General features: G+C 36.8%; 1 protein-coding gene across 8 annotated transcripts in view; it reads right to left on the bottom strand.

Moving 5' to 3' along the window:
• Nucleotides 1-18,860, bottom strand: part of spire1a (spire-type actin nucleation factor 1a) — a 44,671-nt gene that overhangs the window by 7,895 nt on the left and 17,916 nt on the right. For 4 of the 8 annotated variants that reach the window (XM_056233901.1, XM_056233903.1, XM_056233902.1 and 1 more), the window contains exons 3-10: nucleotides 14,507-14,740; nucleotides 11,610-11,735; nucleotides 5,922-5,993; nucleotides 5,660-5,824; nucleotides 4,884-4,970; nucleotides 4,602-4,731; nucleotides 2,856-2,897; nucleotides 187-234 (exon numbers count right to left, since the gene is read on the bottom strand). In XM_056233901.1, coding sequence (XP_056089876.1) covers nucleotides 187-234; nucleotides 2,856-2,897; nucleotides 4,602-4,731; nucleotides 4,884-4,970; nucleotides 5,660-5,824; nucleotides 5,922-5,993; nucleotides 11,610-11,735; nucleotides 14,507-14,740 — 904 coding nt within the window. The remainder of the gene's footprint in view (nucleotides 1-186; nucleotides 235-2,855; nucleotides 2,898-4,601; nucleotides 4,732-4,883; nucleotides 4,971-5,659; nucleotides 5,825-5,921; nucleotides 5,994-11,609; nucleotides 11,736-14,506; nucleotides 14,741-18,860) is intronic. The other 4 variants (XM_056233904.1, XM_056233906.1, XM_056233907.1 and 1 more) reach the window with 2 other exon arrangements.

Genomic DNA, 18,860 nt, shown 5'->3' with positions numbered 1-18,860 from the left:
ATTAAATATTGATGCCTGCAGACTCAGAGTTACATAACCCCCCTCTTAAACTAGACTAATCCTCATTCAGAAATGAATTCTGTGAGATCTGTGTTTGATTCATACACAAGCTCTCAGAACCCAGGCATTTCTCACACTGGGCTCAGAGGTGATGTGACAGTCATGCTTGCATCAGGAATACTTTACCTGAGCTTCGGAACAAGTCCTGTGGGGTGCTCATACTTTTGCCTGCGCCTAAAAAGGAACATATTTTTCAATATGATCCCAACAGCACAATACAGGTCTTTCTGTAGCTGACTTTCACACAGTAAGTTAATATATGAGTGTAAACCACACTTAGGTTAACCAATCAGCAGCTTTGAGTCTAACTTGTGACTGTGACATCAGCACAATAAAGCACAAACACAGTGCATCCACAGAGAAGCAGCAGCCATACATGACAGAGGATTAGTGGGATATGGAGGTGGAAAGAAGTGTGCGCTAGCAGAGGGAGGAATTATACAGGAAAGTCCGGTGCAAACAGCCATATTGGAGGCTAGGAAAAACGCTTTTAGAATTTAAAAACAATTGGCCGTAGTTTATATGGTTTGTTTAATGTAACGCAAATGAAAACAAGGCTGCAAGAGAAGGAAATGCAGTGGGCTTTATTCATTAAACACCGTCAGTGATTAACTCCGCATTGCTTCCATTTGCGTAAAAGCTCAGCTTGCGGTCACTAATGTTGTCAGAAATTACCAACTCTCATTGGAAATGAAATATGCTGCTGCAAAATGCAGTCAGTAGCTATGTTTCCATCCACATATTTATATGTAAATGTTGGGAAATGGCATTTAAAAAAACTGAATGAAAATGACAAGATGCACATAAAATCTTAAAATACGCTTAAAAAAAACGTGCTCAGTTGAGCTGAATAATTGTTTTATTCTGTAACAAAACATTTGCATAAACTATGATGGAAACGCATTTACCTGAAAATTCCTGGATGCATAAAAAGAAAAAGAAATCACGTGACTGCCTCAACAGATCATGCGATTGGATAACTGGACTAACTTGCGGACCAAACTCATTGCACACCATCTAAAATTTTGTCAATATTCTGAAATGCCTAAGCCAAAGTGTCATCAAAATGATTTGGTATAATTACCTGCCAGAACTATCTCACACCTCTGAATGCAAGATAACACGACAGTGTTTGTTTTATACGAAAGTTTAATTCTTCCAAGTTTAATTTGCAACTTTGGATGGAAACATACCTAGTGTGAACACTCCTTATATCAAGGTTTTTAAAAACGGTGTCTGGAAACTCCCAGGGGGAAGTGGATAACATGCATTTTTAGGGCTGTCAAAATTAATATACTTGCATCATACTTATTAACTTGAGCTATCAATTAAAAAACGCATTTGTTTTAAATCTATTTAACAAATCATTTTATTCCGTTGTTTTAACTAAAAATGTATTTGGTTGTTACTTTCTAGGGAGGATCTCCTTGTTCATAACATTTGTGGATGGAAAAAAACATGATACCACCATAAATTAATAATTAAATTATATATATACCCCCATGTATGCCTCATTTTCATTGCCGTCAAATTAAAGATGGTATATATTTGTATAACCAAAGTCTATTCATAGATAAGAATATCATCTGGTTATTAAGAATTACAATAAGAACCAGGACATGAGAGTTACTCTCTATTCACAGGCCACAGCAATGGATATCCAAGTCAATCTTAACAACCATAACCAAATGTATTAAAGATGGCTACAAACATGGAAGAGAGTCCATAATTTAATAGATTTGACTGATAAGCAAATACTGTAAGTCATTGCTTAAAGAATTGCTTATTCTCTATATCTGGGTTTTATTTGATTGTATATGTGTCTTACTTGGTCAGCCTGAAGTTTCACAATAAACCTTTATATACCGTACACAGCTAAAATTGTAATAACTGATATTCCTGAAACTGGAATACACTACATGACTTTTTAAAATCTGAACAGATTTTAAAACACGAGGCATCATACACTTGACAACTCAGTGTATGATGCCAAAGTTTCTCTAACCATTCACAAACACCGTGTATACACCAGAAATATTATATGATATATAACTTTATTGTCAGACAAAGTCTGAAATTTGTCTTGCATTACATTAAGCTAATTCACACTTACAAGAACCATACCACGGCGTGACACGACGTGACAAAAGCACATAGAACCCAACCCATTATAATCAGTGATGCTGTCTACACTGGATGCGGCATGACGCGACAAAAATTACCGACAGTAAACTGATGCCACAACTTCAAGTGCTCACGCTATTTCTGACAAGAAAAACAAATGGATTTGCAATGGCCGCTTTGTCGCGTCACAGTGTAAATGACTGAGGATCACACACTACCAGACTTTCAAGTCGTTCCGCACAGAAACGTGCCTTATTGCTAGGAAATGCATGACAAATGAAAACAATGTGTTCTAAAATTGTCTCAAAACATTAAAAAACTCCAACTGACCAAAATCTGCAGACTGACTCTGACATTTGTCAACAACTATCAAGCATCAACTTGTCCAGACTGCAAATAGGGGCAAAAGCTGTGTAGTGTATTCCAGCCTTTCCAGAATGCGATCCTGGTCTAAACAGACTTCTATCAATTTTGATAATGTAAGAAGGATTTCCTTTAGACTGAAGGCACTGCCTTGTCCTCTTCCTCCTCTGAGGACTATCAGGATCAATGCCACGACCCCACCAGCGGAGGAGCGTGACATGAGGGTAGGGGTGACCGAGGAGGTCAGGCACAACCACAGAAGCAGGGTCAGTGAGCTAACAGCGGTAAAGCCACAGTGAAGTCTTTACCTGATGAGTCAAAACTGACAGACATGCTAAGTGGGCGCATTACTGTGAGAGAGAGGCAGAGGTTATGGATGAAAAGAGAGGGAGGAGAAGATAAATAAAGCCATGGGTTAAAACAAGGCATTAAATGTTATGCATTCAATGTCAGATATAAAGGATGCTTTTCTGTAAATCTGTTAATAAACAGGAACACAATTCTACAACTGAGCAGTCAAATAACATGTAATTTCTTTTAGGATCAAGAAAGAATCCATGTTATTTTTTACAATTTTATACCAGACAACCACTATGCAAGTAAAACTGACAAAGCTATGATTCACATTACGAAACTGAGGACTGATGAAGCTTTCTGACAACATATAATGGATAGCACATTCACACAACCAGTGGCATACAATCAACTTCTTAAAACGATTTAAGATCAAGTGTGTTTTAAGTTTTTTTTTTATCACAATTTTGCACCGGGCAACCACTATTTAACCTTAAATTTAAAATGTGAAATACTGAAGTACAGTCCAACTATTCACAAAACATACAGTAGATATTATGATGATAATCTCCTTTAAGTTTTAAAGGTTTATATAGACTGTAGACTCTGAACTTTGTCTCTTTAGGCAGATGGAGAAAACAATACTCTTTTCACCACACAAACTGAAAATACGTCCATGGCATGCAAACTTTAAGCTTTATTAAGTCTGCTGCAAGCGACTTAAATCTTGAGACATTTATCCAACATGGATCAGTCTGATATAATGATTGGCAGATTTGTGCTTGTGTAACTGTACAATCATCCACACAAAGAGCCTAAAGGCCTTTATGTATATGCGCACATTCAACTTAAAACCTTACAATCTTTAACTATTGAATTCTACAGAGCAAATCTCAGGGCAAATACACTATTAGGATTACGTACCCTCTATATAACCTTGTAAATATCAATGGAGCTGATGTACAGTATGTTACATGAATCTAATCTTGTGTAACAAAGTGAATAAATACATTTTAAAAACCTACAGTATCAATTCAAGGTGAGAGAAATATTAGAGATTTACAGCTGTAAATTAAATGGGCAGCACAAGAGTTAGAGACACAGGGCTTTACTACAAACACTGTTAGAGACAATTGAAAACTGCAATGGTTCAGTATAACACGAGCAGCCATGCATGAGAATGGCACACTGTCACACATCTGTACTGCTGTCTGTCAAGACCTGAGGTCAATCTCTATCACATCGACACATACAGTACTCACCTCCCTCCACATGACTGAAATACTTGATATTTAGGTTAACAGCATGAAGCAAGGTTTTAATGTAAATACAATGCTATGTAAAATAGATATTGTATATAGCATATGAATAGAAGGTATTTGGAAAAATATTTGTGCACAGAACGATAAACATGGAGAAATGGTGCACTGATAAATGATGAACACTAGCAGTCAAAAATGTGGACACACTTGATTAAAATATTCCCCATGATCTTAAAAACCTTTTGATTATGCTTAAATCTTTAGAAACTGTGCCTACATTTGAATTATCATCTAATGATTATTATTTTTATTTTATTTTTTTAAATCTGAAAAATAAAAAAATAAAGAAAGAGTAGATGTCCCCAGATGTTTGACTGGTATTGTATATAATGGCAGAATTAAAAATGGCAGTGTTTTTTTTATTAGTATATGTAGTCCAGCTTATGTTTTTAGTCATATGCATCAATGATGTGATGAAGTGCGTGGAAGTGCACTAACCGAGTCGACTTCTACGGAGCATGTCGGGTGAGACAGGCCTCAGCTTTCTCTCCGACTTGATCTCTTCCAGGATACGTTCATGAAGACTTGGAGGTATTTGAGGATGAGGCTTAAGCTTACGAGCAGAAGCCTTAAAGCACATCCAAACACACAAGGGATCAATGGTTGAAAGGTTTGTGGTAATAGGTGTATAATTTGTATAAATAGATTTGTTTAATTATAAAGATACTCCAGCTCACAAATGACCAAAGTAAGTGTATTTTTGTGTGCTTTAATGCTTACAGGATTCAGTGGAGGCCTGGATCGAATGAACTCCAGTATGACCTCATGGGCACTCTTCTTTAACCTCGGAGGAATGTCACCATTGACCTACAGTAAAAAGAAGGCACAGCAGGGATCAAAGGTCAGACAGGCTCTTTACAATAAGCACATGTTGTCAGTAAACTAAAACCCAAAGTCTGTGTCATTTGCAATGAGTCAGAAAAGAATGCACTGGACACGTTTCAAACAAGTGTCCTGTCTGAAGAATGCATTAAAATATTATTAGTGACAGCTATGTGCTATTGTCTCTGCATTAATAACTGGAGGCTTGTTGGATAAAAATTTGACCCATTACCTCACTAGGTTTAAATTGGCCTATCATGCAAGGTGTTGACTCTGACGTGGCAGCTCTCTACACAATTATTTCTACACAATAACCTCCAGCCATCTTGATATACTGTTTTCAGTGGCATTCACTTGATCCAGTTCAACGCTATAAAACTTCTTTTTTTTTACCCTGCAGCTTCAGAAATAAGCCTGCTTGAATTCTGATAAGCAAAGTAAACATTGTTTTGGTTTATGATCTCTGTAACAAACAGCAATAAAAGTGAATTGAACTGACTGACTAATGTTGGTAAAAAAGAAAAAGTGACTCATGCTTGTTTGTTCATGGAGAAAAAAAGTTTAAAAAGATGCTGAAATCACAAGATATGCTCTGAAAACAGTCAGTATTCAGTCATGCAACCCAATTCAGGATTTATCAATTCCTATATTTATCTATACATGTCCACACTAACCATGACCTTGCGAAGTTTGTAGCGTTGCGAGCGGATGTCATCCATGAGCATCTCATAAGGCGTGAGCTGGTACTCGAAGGGTAGAGGGTTATATAGACGCTCCTGGACCTTCTTCAGCTTCACACCATGTCTTAGGTCCCTCATTACCTGCACCCAAAACTGTGCCTGTGGAAAAACACATCCTGAACTAAAGTGCACTCTTAACAGAGCCCAGTCTGAATGCATTCAGCACCATTATTTTGGCTTGTGGTATTGCTCTTACCCAGTCAGCATTTTGCAACTCATTCAGGTCTTTGACGGGCTCCTGTGTTTCTCCTTCCATCTTTCGCAAATTCTGAGAAAGAAAAAAAAGACAGAAAAAGATTTTAAGACATATTCCACAGGTTTCAGAAGAGGGCTGTGAAGATCCTGCAAGGGGTCCATAGACATATATAATTCTCAAAACTGAAAAAAAAAAAAATATATATAAAATATATACAATTTTATTTATAAAAACATTTTCCTATGTAGAAATGCATTTGAGAAGTAGAATGGTTGCTCTCCACAAAGATGGCCTAGGCTATAAGAATATTGGTAACACCCTGAAACTGAGATACAGTACAGTGGCCATGATCACACAGAGGTTTTTCAAGACTGGTTCCACTTGGAACAGGTCTCGCAAGGGTCAATCAGATAAGTTGAGTCCTCGTGCTGTGCGTCAGGTGCAGAAGCTGGCTTAAAAAAACAGACGCATGAGTGCTGCCAGCATTGCTTTAGAGGTCGCAGAAGCGGAAGTTCAGCTTGTCAGTGCTCAGACCATACACCGGACACTGCAACAAGTCGGTTTGCATGGCCGTCATCCCAGAAGGAAGCCTCTTCTGAAGCTGGCTGAAGGTTTTCTGAAAGCAACCTGTCCAAGAGCATGAATTACTGGAACCATGTCCTGTGGTCTGATGAGACTAAGATAAACTTGTTTGGCTCAGATGGTGTCCAGCATGTGTGACGACGCCCTGGTGAGGAGTACCAAGAAAATTGTGTCTTGCCTACAGTCAAGCATGGTGGTAGTAGCATCATGGTATGGGGCTGCATGAGTGCGGCTGGTGCTGGGGAGCTGCGCTTCATTGAGGGAAACATGGATTCCAACTTGTACTGTGACAAACTTAAGCAGAACATGATGCCCTGCCTTCAGAAACTGGGCCGAACGGCATGATAACGACCACAAACACATAGCCAAGATGACAACTGCCTTGCTGAGGAAGCTGAAGGTGATGGAGTGGCCAAGTATGTCTCCAGACCTGAACCCTATTGAGCACCTGTGGGGCATCCTCAAGCGGAAGGTGGAGAAGCGCCATGTGACTATTATCCAACAGCTCCGTGATGTCATTATGGAGTGGAAGAGGATCCCAGCGACAACCTGTGCAGCTCTGGTGAACTCCATGCCTAGGAGGTTAAGGCAGTGCTAGATAACAATGGTGCTCAGTGCTCACACAAAATATTGACACTTTGGACACAGTTGACATGTTCACTTAGGGTGTACTCACTTTTGTTGCCAACTATTTTGACAATAATGGCTGTGTGTTGAGTTATTTTCAGAGGACAGTAAATATAAACTGCTATACAAGCAGCACATTGGCCACTCTAAAATATATATATCCAAGTTTCATTTCTATAGTATTGTCCCTTGAGAAGATATACTAAAATGTTTGCTGAAATGTGAGGGGTGTACTCACTTTTGTGAGATATTGTATATATACAAACACACAACACTGCATATTGTATATATGTACAATGTACTAGAAATCCCAGGAAATATTCAATAAAATGTATTCAGAATTGGTGTAACAGATGGCCTAGATTGTCCTCAGTCTGGTGTTAAAATAAGAAAAAGTCAATGTCGCTTTAACCATTGTGGGTCTGGCTTGTTTGTAAATCGATTTGTTCTCATGTGACAGACAGTCCAAGTAAGTAGGACAATATTAATTCATCAATATTGTAGCATGATCAATATGCAGCTAAATCTAGTCTTTAACTAGTCTACACTACACTGGCAAAAGGTCATTTCCACACAGGGTTGAAGTTGGGACAACAGCATCAATGATGGTGGTAATGGCTGTGCCACCTGCAACCAACGACAAAAACTATAAAAACGTGTTTAGTAGACTTTAGCTCAGAATATGCTCTCAACCTGTTTGTTTTGAGTTTGAGTGGTTTGACATTCACAACAAAATAAATGAGATTTACCATCACAAGACAAATTAAAATGTGTATAATTAAATTAGGATTTTTTTTCTGGCATAGCCTTCAAATGATATAAACCAGGCTTATGGTCAGAACAGTAAATCATTCTTTTGCTGCCGCCTGGATTGCTTATTAAATTCCTTTGGGTAAAGCCCAGAGGGGACACACACTTCTACTTTGAGGAGGGGGAAAGACTGCAAAATCACCAGAGTCTGATCTCTTAAATCAAACACAACTGTGCTGCATCACAAAACACAATCTAAAAAGGAGGAATTCATTGATGCATAAGAAAGAAAAAGAAACAGACACAGAGAAAAAAAAAGCTCTGAATCATCAGAGCGAGACTATTTCTGTCAATCTAGCTAAAATCAAAAGAACCACACAGCAGATTCTGCCTTTTTCTGCCCCTTTCCACTCGCTCTCTTCACTCATCTTCTCCTCTAAAGCAGGGGAGCTCATTCAATCCAGCTTCTAAAAATCTACTATGGTGCAGCATTCAGTTCAAAACTTCATCTAACTAACACACCTCCCAGTAATATTCAGCTGAGCAATTGATCTGGGCTGCAAAGAAATTCTCATACTTCTATTACTCACAATCAATGTGCAATTTGTCAATGTTATTTCACACTTTTTTGATGACTTCACTATTATTTAACATGTGAAAATCAGAACTATTAAGATTGAGTAGGTGTGTGCATGAACTTTTCACTAGCAAATGTTAAACATGCAAAAAGACGACCGTCATAAAAATTCAATCTTGATAAGCTGTTGCACACTATAAATTGGCTTGTTTTGTGTAGTTAATAAATAAAGATTACTGGAGTACATATTACAAGAAAATACTATTTCATTCTTTCTACTTTAAAATGTCATGTTTTATTCAATGTGTTACTTGTTCTTTTCTTTGTAATGATTTGTGAAATTTACTTGCAACTACCAAGTGAAAATTGTTTCCACGCCAAATTTGTTCAGTGTAAGTAACATCTATAACATTTAGCTTAATTCATTACTACTTTACTTTTAGGTTCATACATTGAAAAACTGACATTTTTGACAATGGGAAAAAAAGACAGAAAATCACCACAAACTCTTTCTGCAAAGGTTGTGTGAAATGGGAATAGAGTCGCTTTGAAAATCCACTAGAAACATTAAACCATACAGGAACCACAGTAAATTAAAAGTTCAATGATGCACTCATTCTAATCTTGCATACTATTTAGGACAGATAGCATGTGAAATTGTTCCTGGATTAGCGGTTTAAGGTGTGTTTGACTAGAGATAGGACTAAATTCGGGTTTAGGATTGAGCAGCCCTGCTCTAGACCCATGATAACTGCTCCTGTTTCACCCACGAGGCCACGACCCACCAGCATGTGACCTCCACCCAGTGCCACTTGGTGCTAGAGGATTAGGAGCTATAGCAAGCAGGTTAATGCAAACTAATGCCTTTGAGCGAAAGAACACATTCAGATGGATAAGGCTCATGTTACAAGTTCACATGCCATTTGATTGCATGTGACAGTTTAAACAAACAACACATTACACAAAAATGGGCTGAACATGCCTGTCTGACTAGGGAGATCAAACAGCTATCCCCTTAAAACTGCTTCTTACGAGCCTTAGTAATAAAATGAAATGCACACATTATATATGTATGTGTGTAGTAATGGGTAGTGTATACTTTATATATATACATATACACACACACTACCCATTAATGCATGTAGGGCAAGATTTTAATTTTCTTATTGATTATGAATATGCAAAAAAGATCCCTCAAAATCTAAAAATACATAACTGGAACACTGGGATCAAGAAGCTAAAACACAATTACAATTCAATTGAACTCTAAAATCATATTATGAATTGAAAGAATGCCTCAGAGTGTCAGAGACAAAGCAGAGACTGATCCGGACCATGTACAGGCTTCAGTGAGCACAGTCTAGTCATTGAGGCTGGCAGACTCAGAAAGAGCTGGTTATGCAGAGAGCAAAGAGTGTGTGCTCACTGTAGGACAGGAGAGATTGAGACAGAGATGCACTTCCTCCTTCACGGTCACAGATTTAAATCAATAAGAGACCTCCACATTAAAAAAAAAAAATGCATAAACTTAATAAAGAACTTTACAGCCATGACTGAAGTAGAACAAATAAAGATAATATAGGGACAGACAGCAGCACAGGCTGTGAGATATGTGTCCCAGCCTTTGGGATGAACTGGAATGGAGATTACGGGTCAGTCCTTCTCCTCCAACATCAATGCCTGATCTCACAAATGCTCAATGGGATGAATGGGCAAAATTTCCCACAGAAGCACTCCAAGTGGGAAGCCTTCCCAGAAGAGTGGTAGCGGTTATAGCTGCAACGGGGGGACCAACTCCATAATAATGTCTATGTATTTAGAATGCGATTTTATCACAGTCCCTGTTGGTGCAATGGTCAGGTGTCCCAATACTTTTGTCCATATTGCATGCATGTATGCATGTATGGATGCATAAACAACGTGTATGTATCTATGGGTGTATGTATTGGTGAATGTATGGATGCATGCATGTATGTATGGATACATATGTGTATGTATGCATGTATGTAATTATGTATGTATGGATGGATGGATGTGTTTATGGATAAATGGACGGATGGATGGATGGATACCATAGTGCAGTCATAATAGTGCAGTGTATGCTGTTTATTAATGAAATGTCAAGTATTGACAGGTAAAGATGTTCATAACCGATGAAAGATTAGAGCGAATCTCTTCAAAAGTTTCTGCATGACTTGAATGTAACATTTAGTCCCTCTTTCATTTAGCCAATGAATGGAATGAGGGCCATGCTACAGTATATGCAAATATTGTTTTTAAGAGTTAATAGCATCTAAATAAAACCATGTCATAGAAGTATAACACTTCATAATAATGTTTGTTAATAAATCACTGGAACACTTTGTTGACAGTTATATCAATAATAATTGGCTTAACTTTCAAAGCAACGCTAAAGAGCTTGCCATACTAAAGTCTTGCTTTATTTTTAAAAATGGCTCTGAAAATATTTGAGATATAATAATATAATAATGATGAGGCACGTAAAATCAAATATATAAAGGTAAAAGGTAAATAAGAACATATTTATAATAATCAAATGGTTAAAAAAATTAAGTAAATACCTAAATAATTACATATCCAATACTTTACAATCTCTCTCTAAATTTTGTCAGCTTTACTGTGGTGGATTATAGAAGAATTTCATTAAATATTGAACAGAAATACCAGATCTGTGTAGATAATCTATATGTAAATGTCTGAGAATACTGAAAGCCCTTTAGGAAAACATTGGTACAAGATTTACAGTATTAAACCCTGATTAAAAAAGCGTATGGCAATGAGTTAGGTAAAAATGCACTAAAGCATTGTTGGTTTCAATCCACCTTCACAGTCCACGGCCTGTTTATTAGTCACTTGTGCTGTCAGCCCACTCACTCTATTCTATTTGATAAACACAACAGCCTCATGAGGCTTTCAGCAATGTAAATATACATCTGATTTTCACCCAATCATACCAATATTGTTGTAAGACGCTGACCGTTTCATTTGTTTTTTTTGCATAAATGACACAGAACTGAGAACACAACCCTGATAATATGTGTGTGTGTGTGTGTGTGTGTGTGTGTGCCCACTATTGGCAGTTGTGCCATAAATAAGTGTGTAGACATGAGAGTCAATATGAGGGTCTTTACCTCTTTGGCACACTTGATCTTCTCCAAGAAGGTGCGTAGCTCCTTGGTCTCTGCGTACAGGGCTCGACATACAGCCTGGTAGTGGTTGGGAGCATCCGTTGGGCTGGGGAGGTGAGACGTGCAGAGCTGGAGAGGAGAAAACAGTGAGACTAAAATTACAGCATGAGACCAGGAATTCTGAAAAAAAGTTATTTCCATTTTTTAATATTATTATTATTTTATTAGCAATATTTCAAATGTTTTATTTAGATTTCAATTATTTTAAAAGTATCTATTTATTTAAATGTTACATTTTTAGGATTTAATTCATTATTAGTTTTTCATCTACTCACAAACCCCGTGCAGTTGGGGTTTATGAACCCCAGTTTAGGAAACCCTGCGCTAGTCTAGAGTACCATTTGTTTGGGCAACCATCATATGACCAGATGTTGAAACGTTGTTGTCCCTTAGACTGAGACCAAACAAGCAATGACAGGGTAAATGTAATTTTTTATTTTTATTATTTCCCATTTGAATGTTGCTATAAATATACTATACACAACAATGCTCCCAAACATTCCACTGCTTTGCCCCATTCACAAGCAAATTGGTTACATTACGACTACAAATCTTTACTAATTGCTCTGTTTGTCAAGAAGTCTCTTTCCTAAAATAGTTCACAGGGTTTTTAGAGGAGAGAAGTGCATTTTAAGGTCAATGCATGTCTCCTCCATCTCTGTCTGAGAAGTTAATCCTTGCATCTTTCACAGACTTTAAGAAAATCATCATCTGAATCGGTCTAATAAGTTAATTCTTGCATTACACATTATGATTTGGCACATAGCTGAGAGCCAAACCCAAAGCTTGCATGCCTAGCAGCTGAAAAACACAGGCCCGTTTAAAGTTCAGTGTCCCAGGTATAATAGTTTGAGCATGACACGCATTTTAAATATACAATTACTCCGACCAAAGACACCTCCAACCGGCTTAATGACATTTTTCCCCACACCTTCCTTGAGCTCTGCCCTCTTGAGGAATGTCTTACACAGCGTAGATTCACTATCTCCATGACGTGTCTTGCTGAGGAATCACGCTTGACGAGAATACTGACTACGCCAAGGGAAAGTGAATACAACCTAGGGGGGGAAACCTGCTAGACTTGACAGGAGGAAGATACGAAGCGAAATAAGAGTTGAAGGCAGAGGATGTTAAACGAATGCTCCACAAAGTTCTTAAACTTTCCCATTCCAAGCGAATGGGCCGATAAAATAAAAGAGGCATGTCTCAACGGTAGTACACTATCTTTATCTTTTTTGTAAACCTTTCACTGTCTAATTAAAGAATTTAAAAGGTTTCACCAGGCAGAGTATAAATACAGTCAGTCAGCTTGAAGAAATCTAATGTCACGGTTCGTTTCTGTCCTCAGAGACAGAAAGGAAGGCATGAAAGGACAGAGATTATCTAACTTGTCCTGAAAAGGTCCTGCAGAATAATGCAGAACGTACTGTGACCCACACTGACCATTACCAGATGCATGTTGTAGTTTGATGCATGTGGTTTATCTTTCCATATGTATTTTCATGGCGAGCAAGTTAAAGGTACTGCTTATTACGATGTTAACTCATGCTAAAGCTAGTATCTGCGCGCACACATTCTGGTCGTATTCTTTCTTTACACAGCTCGTAAAGATTTTCTACATTAGCGTATTGATAAATATGATTTTAAATAACTGCTGATAAGTGACTAAAGGCCTTTATGGAGTCTCAGGGTAATATGTAAGTGGAGTGGGCCTGAGGGAGTAGCATAATGAATATCAGCGGAGAGAGTATCTCTCAGTAAATAACATTCACAGATCTTAAGAGAGAATAGATCAATCCAAGATCTTGCTTCCCAGGACCCACAAAGGGAGAAAACTGGACTTTTTTTATTTATGTAAAAATGTATAAAAATTCTATATGGATTATATCGTACACATTATATTTAATTAAAAATCTATATTTCAATAAGATTTTAACTTTTTTTTTATCTTGTCAGTCAGCGCTATAATTTTTTATTTATCAACGACAAAACATTTTACTCAAACGACATTTTACTCTAGCCTCGTGTATTCTTTTTTTTATCAACACTTGAATGTGGGTGAGTTTCATAAAAACATTTTGAACAAAAAGCTGAGAAAATAGCGTCAAATGCTTCGCCCAGATCGGATTCAGATTCAAAATGATGATCGAAACATAGATGGGGTAGATCGAGTCCATCAACACCTCCTATGCTTCACAGTCAGTAGCTTTTCATGGTACTGACTGACTTTTATTCTGTAACATTAGGCAGTTTTGATTTATATGCTGCTTAAGCTTGGGGCCACACTAAAAAATTTTTCAAATGTGAGAGACCACAAACATGACGATAAGAAATCATAGATTTAACCATTTTGTTCCTCTAATGTGTGTGGAGTGCATCAATCTGACCAGGAAAGCACAACACACACTTACAGATTCCATTCACAAACAACCAGAGTCCCGCCTCTGAACACAGGAAATCTCGCAAAATCCCTCGCATCAAACGTGACTTTAAAGTAAACAAACATGGCGGACGACCGGCTAGAAGAAATGGCGCTTATAGTGTATGGACTGCTTTTTTACCAAAGATTCACAGGGGGGGGAAAGGAAAATGTTTAGGTGAAGTCGGGGAGACGGTGTGAACATGGACTTTGCATATTACAGCGCAAGCTGGAGACGAGTATTCTGTCAACTCGCTTTCTGATTGGGTATTGTTTGTTTCACGTGATAATCTCCAGAGTGTCCAAAATTCCAAGTGTTGAGTCATAAACTACGGAAAATTCCGTCAATGGCAGGGAAAGAGTTAATAAAATGATAAAATTTTGATTATAACCCGATGTATAATGATCTATCAATACTTACAGAAATGATGTCACGGTAGCCACGAATGTTTGAGACTTCTGCCGGTTCTTCCTCTCCCTCGTCCTCTTCTTCCGTTGCCTCGTATCCCTCATCAGGACAGTCTGTTTCTGTGTCTGCCATGTTGGTCATGAGGTCGATGAGCTGCTCCAGAGGAGGGCTGAGTTCTCGCTCCTCATGCTCCTTCAGCCCGTAATCCAAAGCCTTGTAGATCATTATACCCAGAGACTCTATGATCTGTAACACACAGTCACATTCATCAAGCATTACTGAATAAATAACCGTAAAGGCATGACATCAGAAGCAGCACGTGCTATGACATAAAACTTTATTTTACAAACCATATCCCGACACTGATAAAAGGCATCAGAAGCTAGCTCAAGAGAAAGAGCCTCTTGGATGAGCCTCATTACAGTCTTATGACTCTCAGAGGCCTGCATGGTTTAATGGAGGGGGAATTCAGATGTTCAGATGTGACAAACGCTGGATACTTGGCTCAAATACGGCTTGGCAATGCAGGCTAGTGCTGCATTTAGTCATCTGTTGTAAATCTGTCTTGTCAAGATACATTATAGGATTTATGCTAATGAATGTCAATGACCCAATTCATTATTCATAAATTAATTGTATTTAAATATAATAATTAAAAATTGTATAAAAAAAGAGCAACAATTTTTATTTTTTGCAAATTATTTTTAGAAATAATTATTATTTATTATTATATATTTTTATTTTTATTATTATTGTAATTTTATATATAATTATATACAATTATTTTATGCTAATGAATGTCAATTGATGAATTATTATTAATAAATTAATGAATTATTATTCAGAAATTAATTGTATTTAAATATAATAATTAAAAATTGTATAAAAAAAGAGCAACAATTTTTATTTTTTGCAAATTATTTTTAGAAATAATTATTTATTATTATATATTCTTATTTTTATTATTATAATTGTATATATAATTATATACAATCATTTATGCTAATGAATGTCAATTGATGAATTATTATTAATAAATTAATTGCATTTAAAACAATAAGAATATTTTCATTTGACGCTTTATAAAAAAATATTTAAATAGCAACAATATGTATTATCCCTTATCAGCAATTTATATTTTGTTGTAAATTTGTCTCATGAAGAAATATAAAAAATATAATAATTGTTAAAATATTAAATAATGTATTTGATATTTATTTATTTATTTAAAGATACTCTGACATTATATAAAAAATATATTATACTGTTAATATTATTAGTGTTAAGGACATTTCATAATTTACAAATATTCATTCATTCATTCATATTAAACCATATTCTGACAAATTATATACAACGTTTCTAAAAAATAGCAACAATTTTTAATTTGAGCCTCATGGTCAGTGAAAATAACACCTTTCAGTGAATCAAATTTCCAGATAAATATGAACCCATGCTGTTACCCACCGTGTGCCTGACTGTTTCTGTGGACACAAAGAGGCCCTCTGTTATCACATGAGCCATCAAGGAGTTGATTGACTGGGCTAGTGTTTTGTACAAGTTCAATATGAGGTTCATGCAACAGAAGCGGATGTACTCGTGAGTCAACTAAAAATCAGCCTGGGAATCACTGAAGCTGGGTTCACATCGGGAGACTGTCATGACCCAACAGCCAACAAGCAATCGATTAAACCTACCTAATACAATTGAGCTGCAAGAACAGCTCATGCAGGGCAAATTATATTATGCAATTACTGAAAGAGTGGTAAAACCAACTATTATGCCAATGCAAAAGTTTGGCAAACATCTCAGAACAACAAGAAGGTCTGATAAAGAAGTTCAAATAAGGAAGAATTAAGATAATCTAGATACAGATTTACTCTCAACCCTTTGTCAATAAACTTAAACAAAACTCTAACATGCAATAGAGAATTAGTTGTTTATAAAGGGGGCTATACGAAACGCCTCATCAGCGAAAAGAGATAAAAAACAACATAATTATTGTTATGTAAGAGTGTTATGTCAAACAGATGAGGCTTCGCCATCATGTCTCCTAAACATTTCACCACTTTCAGCGCTGATGTACAAACCAAGACTCATCAGAGCTGCTCATCTCTATATCAATATTGACATTTTCCAGGCGTGGATTTGCTGTAGTTCATACCTGCTAAAACATGCTGTGTTCCAGACGTTAATCCTTGTCATGAGGAAAACAAATATTATAAGTGTCCTGCTCTTATCGTCTATGTAATACACTACACAAGAGCTAAGCTACATGATTCAAGCCTAGCCTGCATAGGATTGCAAAGCAAACACAGAACGGACCCTAAACTGTGTGTAACAGTCAAGGATTCATTCATTACTAGCAGACTTGTTTTTAGTTGTTAAACACTTCAAATGCTAGGAGTGGGCAGTATGAGAGAATTCTCATATCTAGCTATGAGTAATTTTATATCACTGTGGTTCATAATGTTATAAATAGGGATCAATCTACAGTATATTACAATTCTGGCTAATACAGATGATAATTATTACCAATAAATGGTCAATATAAAAATGTTATACTATTTTGTATTTTATACTATTCAGTTTAAAATTTGCCAGATTACATTTAACAGTGTTATAAAATTATAACTGTTTTGAAAGATTAAAGGGGTACTTTACCACTTTCAATAAAACTTGGTTTCCTACACAGCAGAAACTAGAAAAGCGAAGAAAAAAAAAAGAAGAAAAAAAATTCTGAGAGCTACCCGACAGGAGAAAACAGAAAAAAAGGCGTTTGTCTTCCCTTTCGCAAAATAGGTAGAAAAACTTCACCACCCATAATGCACTGGGCATGTTGCCGTCCAAGGCCACTCCCACCAATCTACTATGGATTTGCTTACCAGAGTCAAATACTGCCTTGCTTTAGTAGGAAATACTTCTTAGCAAACTTTCAGTCAAAATGGTGTCGACTTGTATTGCTCCTGGGTGCAAGAATTTAAAGAGAAAAGTTTAGCGGGAGCGAGTTACTTTTGGTTTCCAGTGAAGGCAGTGACTAAAGGCTACAAAGAATCGTAATCATGGAGAGAACGCCGCAACAAAAAATCTGAAAAACCTCCATGTTTATAATCAACACTTCAAACTGGATGACCACAAACACGGTGTTTTAGGCCAAATGGAAGGGAAAAAACTGAGAGAAACTGCCGTTCTGTCAGTTCTGCCTGAAGTGAAACACTGTCGTGTACAGGTAAGAAAGCTGTTGCTATAGTATTCCATTTTTACCACAACGCTCTTTGAAGAATATACATAGCTCAATACAATTTTCAGTGATCACCCTACCCTTACAATAACTGTTCTGTTAATAACCCTCTGTTGATCCAGCTGTCCCTGTGCAGGGATACAAAAATGCAAAAGTATAATCTGTAGTTTTCACGAAAGCCAAAAGTTAATAAATGTAAATTTCTTGGCCCAGGTAACATGGAGAATGAGTAAACATTGTTCATTAACTTCATTTACATATACTACCGACATTGCCAATTTTCAACCTCTTTGTATTGTTACAAAGTTACACTTTCATTTGAATTGAGCATTCAATGACTGAGAAGGAAATCAGAATGTAAAAATAGAGGAAACGAGCATGCAAAATTATTTTTAAATAACATTATTTAATATTTATAACTAAATAAAATTCAATATAGATCAGTATAGTCAAAGTCAACCAATATAGATCAACTTAAAAAAAAAACACATTTATAAAATCGACTTGTTTAAACCATGTCCTGTTCAGTTTTCCAGCCTTGCTCCATGATTCTTTGTCACTCTCACATAACATAAGTCCTCCCCTCAGTATAACAACTCTGTTATAAACAGTCTTCCATCTACGTCCTTTTATTCCATCATTTTCAGGTGTGGTCAACATCAACAAAGCATCAGACATCCACCTCAGTTACACATCTGGGAGAGGCAGAGCTTTTACATAACATAAGGTCACCAAAAAGGGGAAGTCAGGAGGAGGAGGATGTTGTAAATGAATGCAAGATGCAGCGACAGCTTATCGAGTGGCTCATCATTTATTAAATAATAGAGATTGTTTGGCACACGTCAGTAACTAACAGCCCTAAAGGTGAATGTAACAGTTTTGCTATTGTTTCACCCAGACAACAGAGACAGGGATATTTTTTTTCTACTTACACACACACACACACCTTTTTCCTGCAGTAGTGCTAGTTGTACTGTACCCTTATGCTTAAGCTGTGGAGGGTGCGACTGTGAGAACATCGAGTTCCTGCAGACGTCCTGAAACAGTGGAGGAACACAGGACTATTCTCTCTGCAGTTTTCTCGCCAGGCTTGTGACTCAGAAGGAATGAGGGAAAAAATGAGTT

Source organism: Rhinichthys klamathensis, unplaced genomic scaffold, assembly GCF_029890125.1.
Source record: "Rhinichthys klamathensis goyatoka isolate OS25496 unplaced genomic scaffold, OSU_Roscu_1.1 h1tg000384l_1, whole genome shotgun sequence".
NCBI classification, from domain to species: Eukaryota; Metazoa; Chordata; class Actinopteri; order Cypriniformes; family Leuciscidae; genus Rhinichthys; species Rhinichthys klamathensis.
This window is presented reverse-complemented; position numbering and strand designations above follow the sequence as displayed.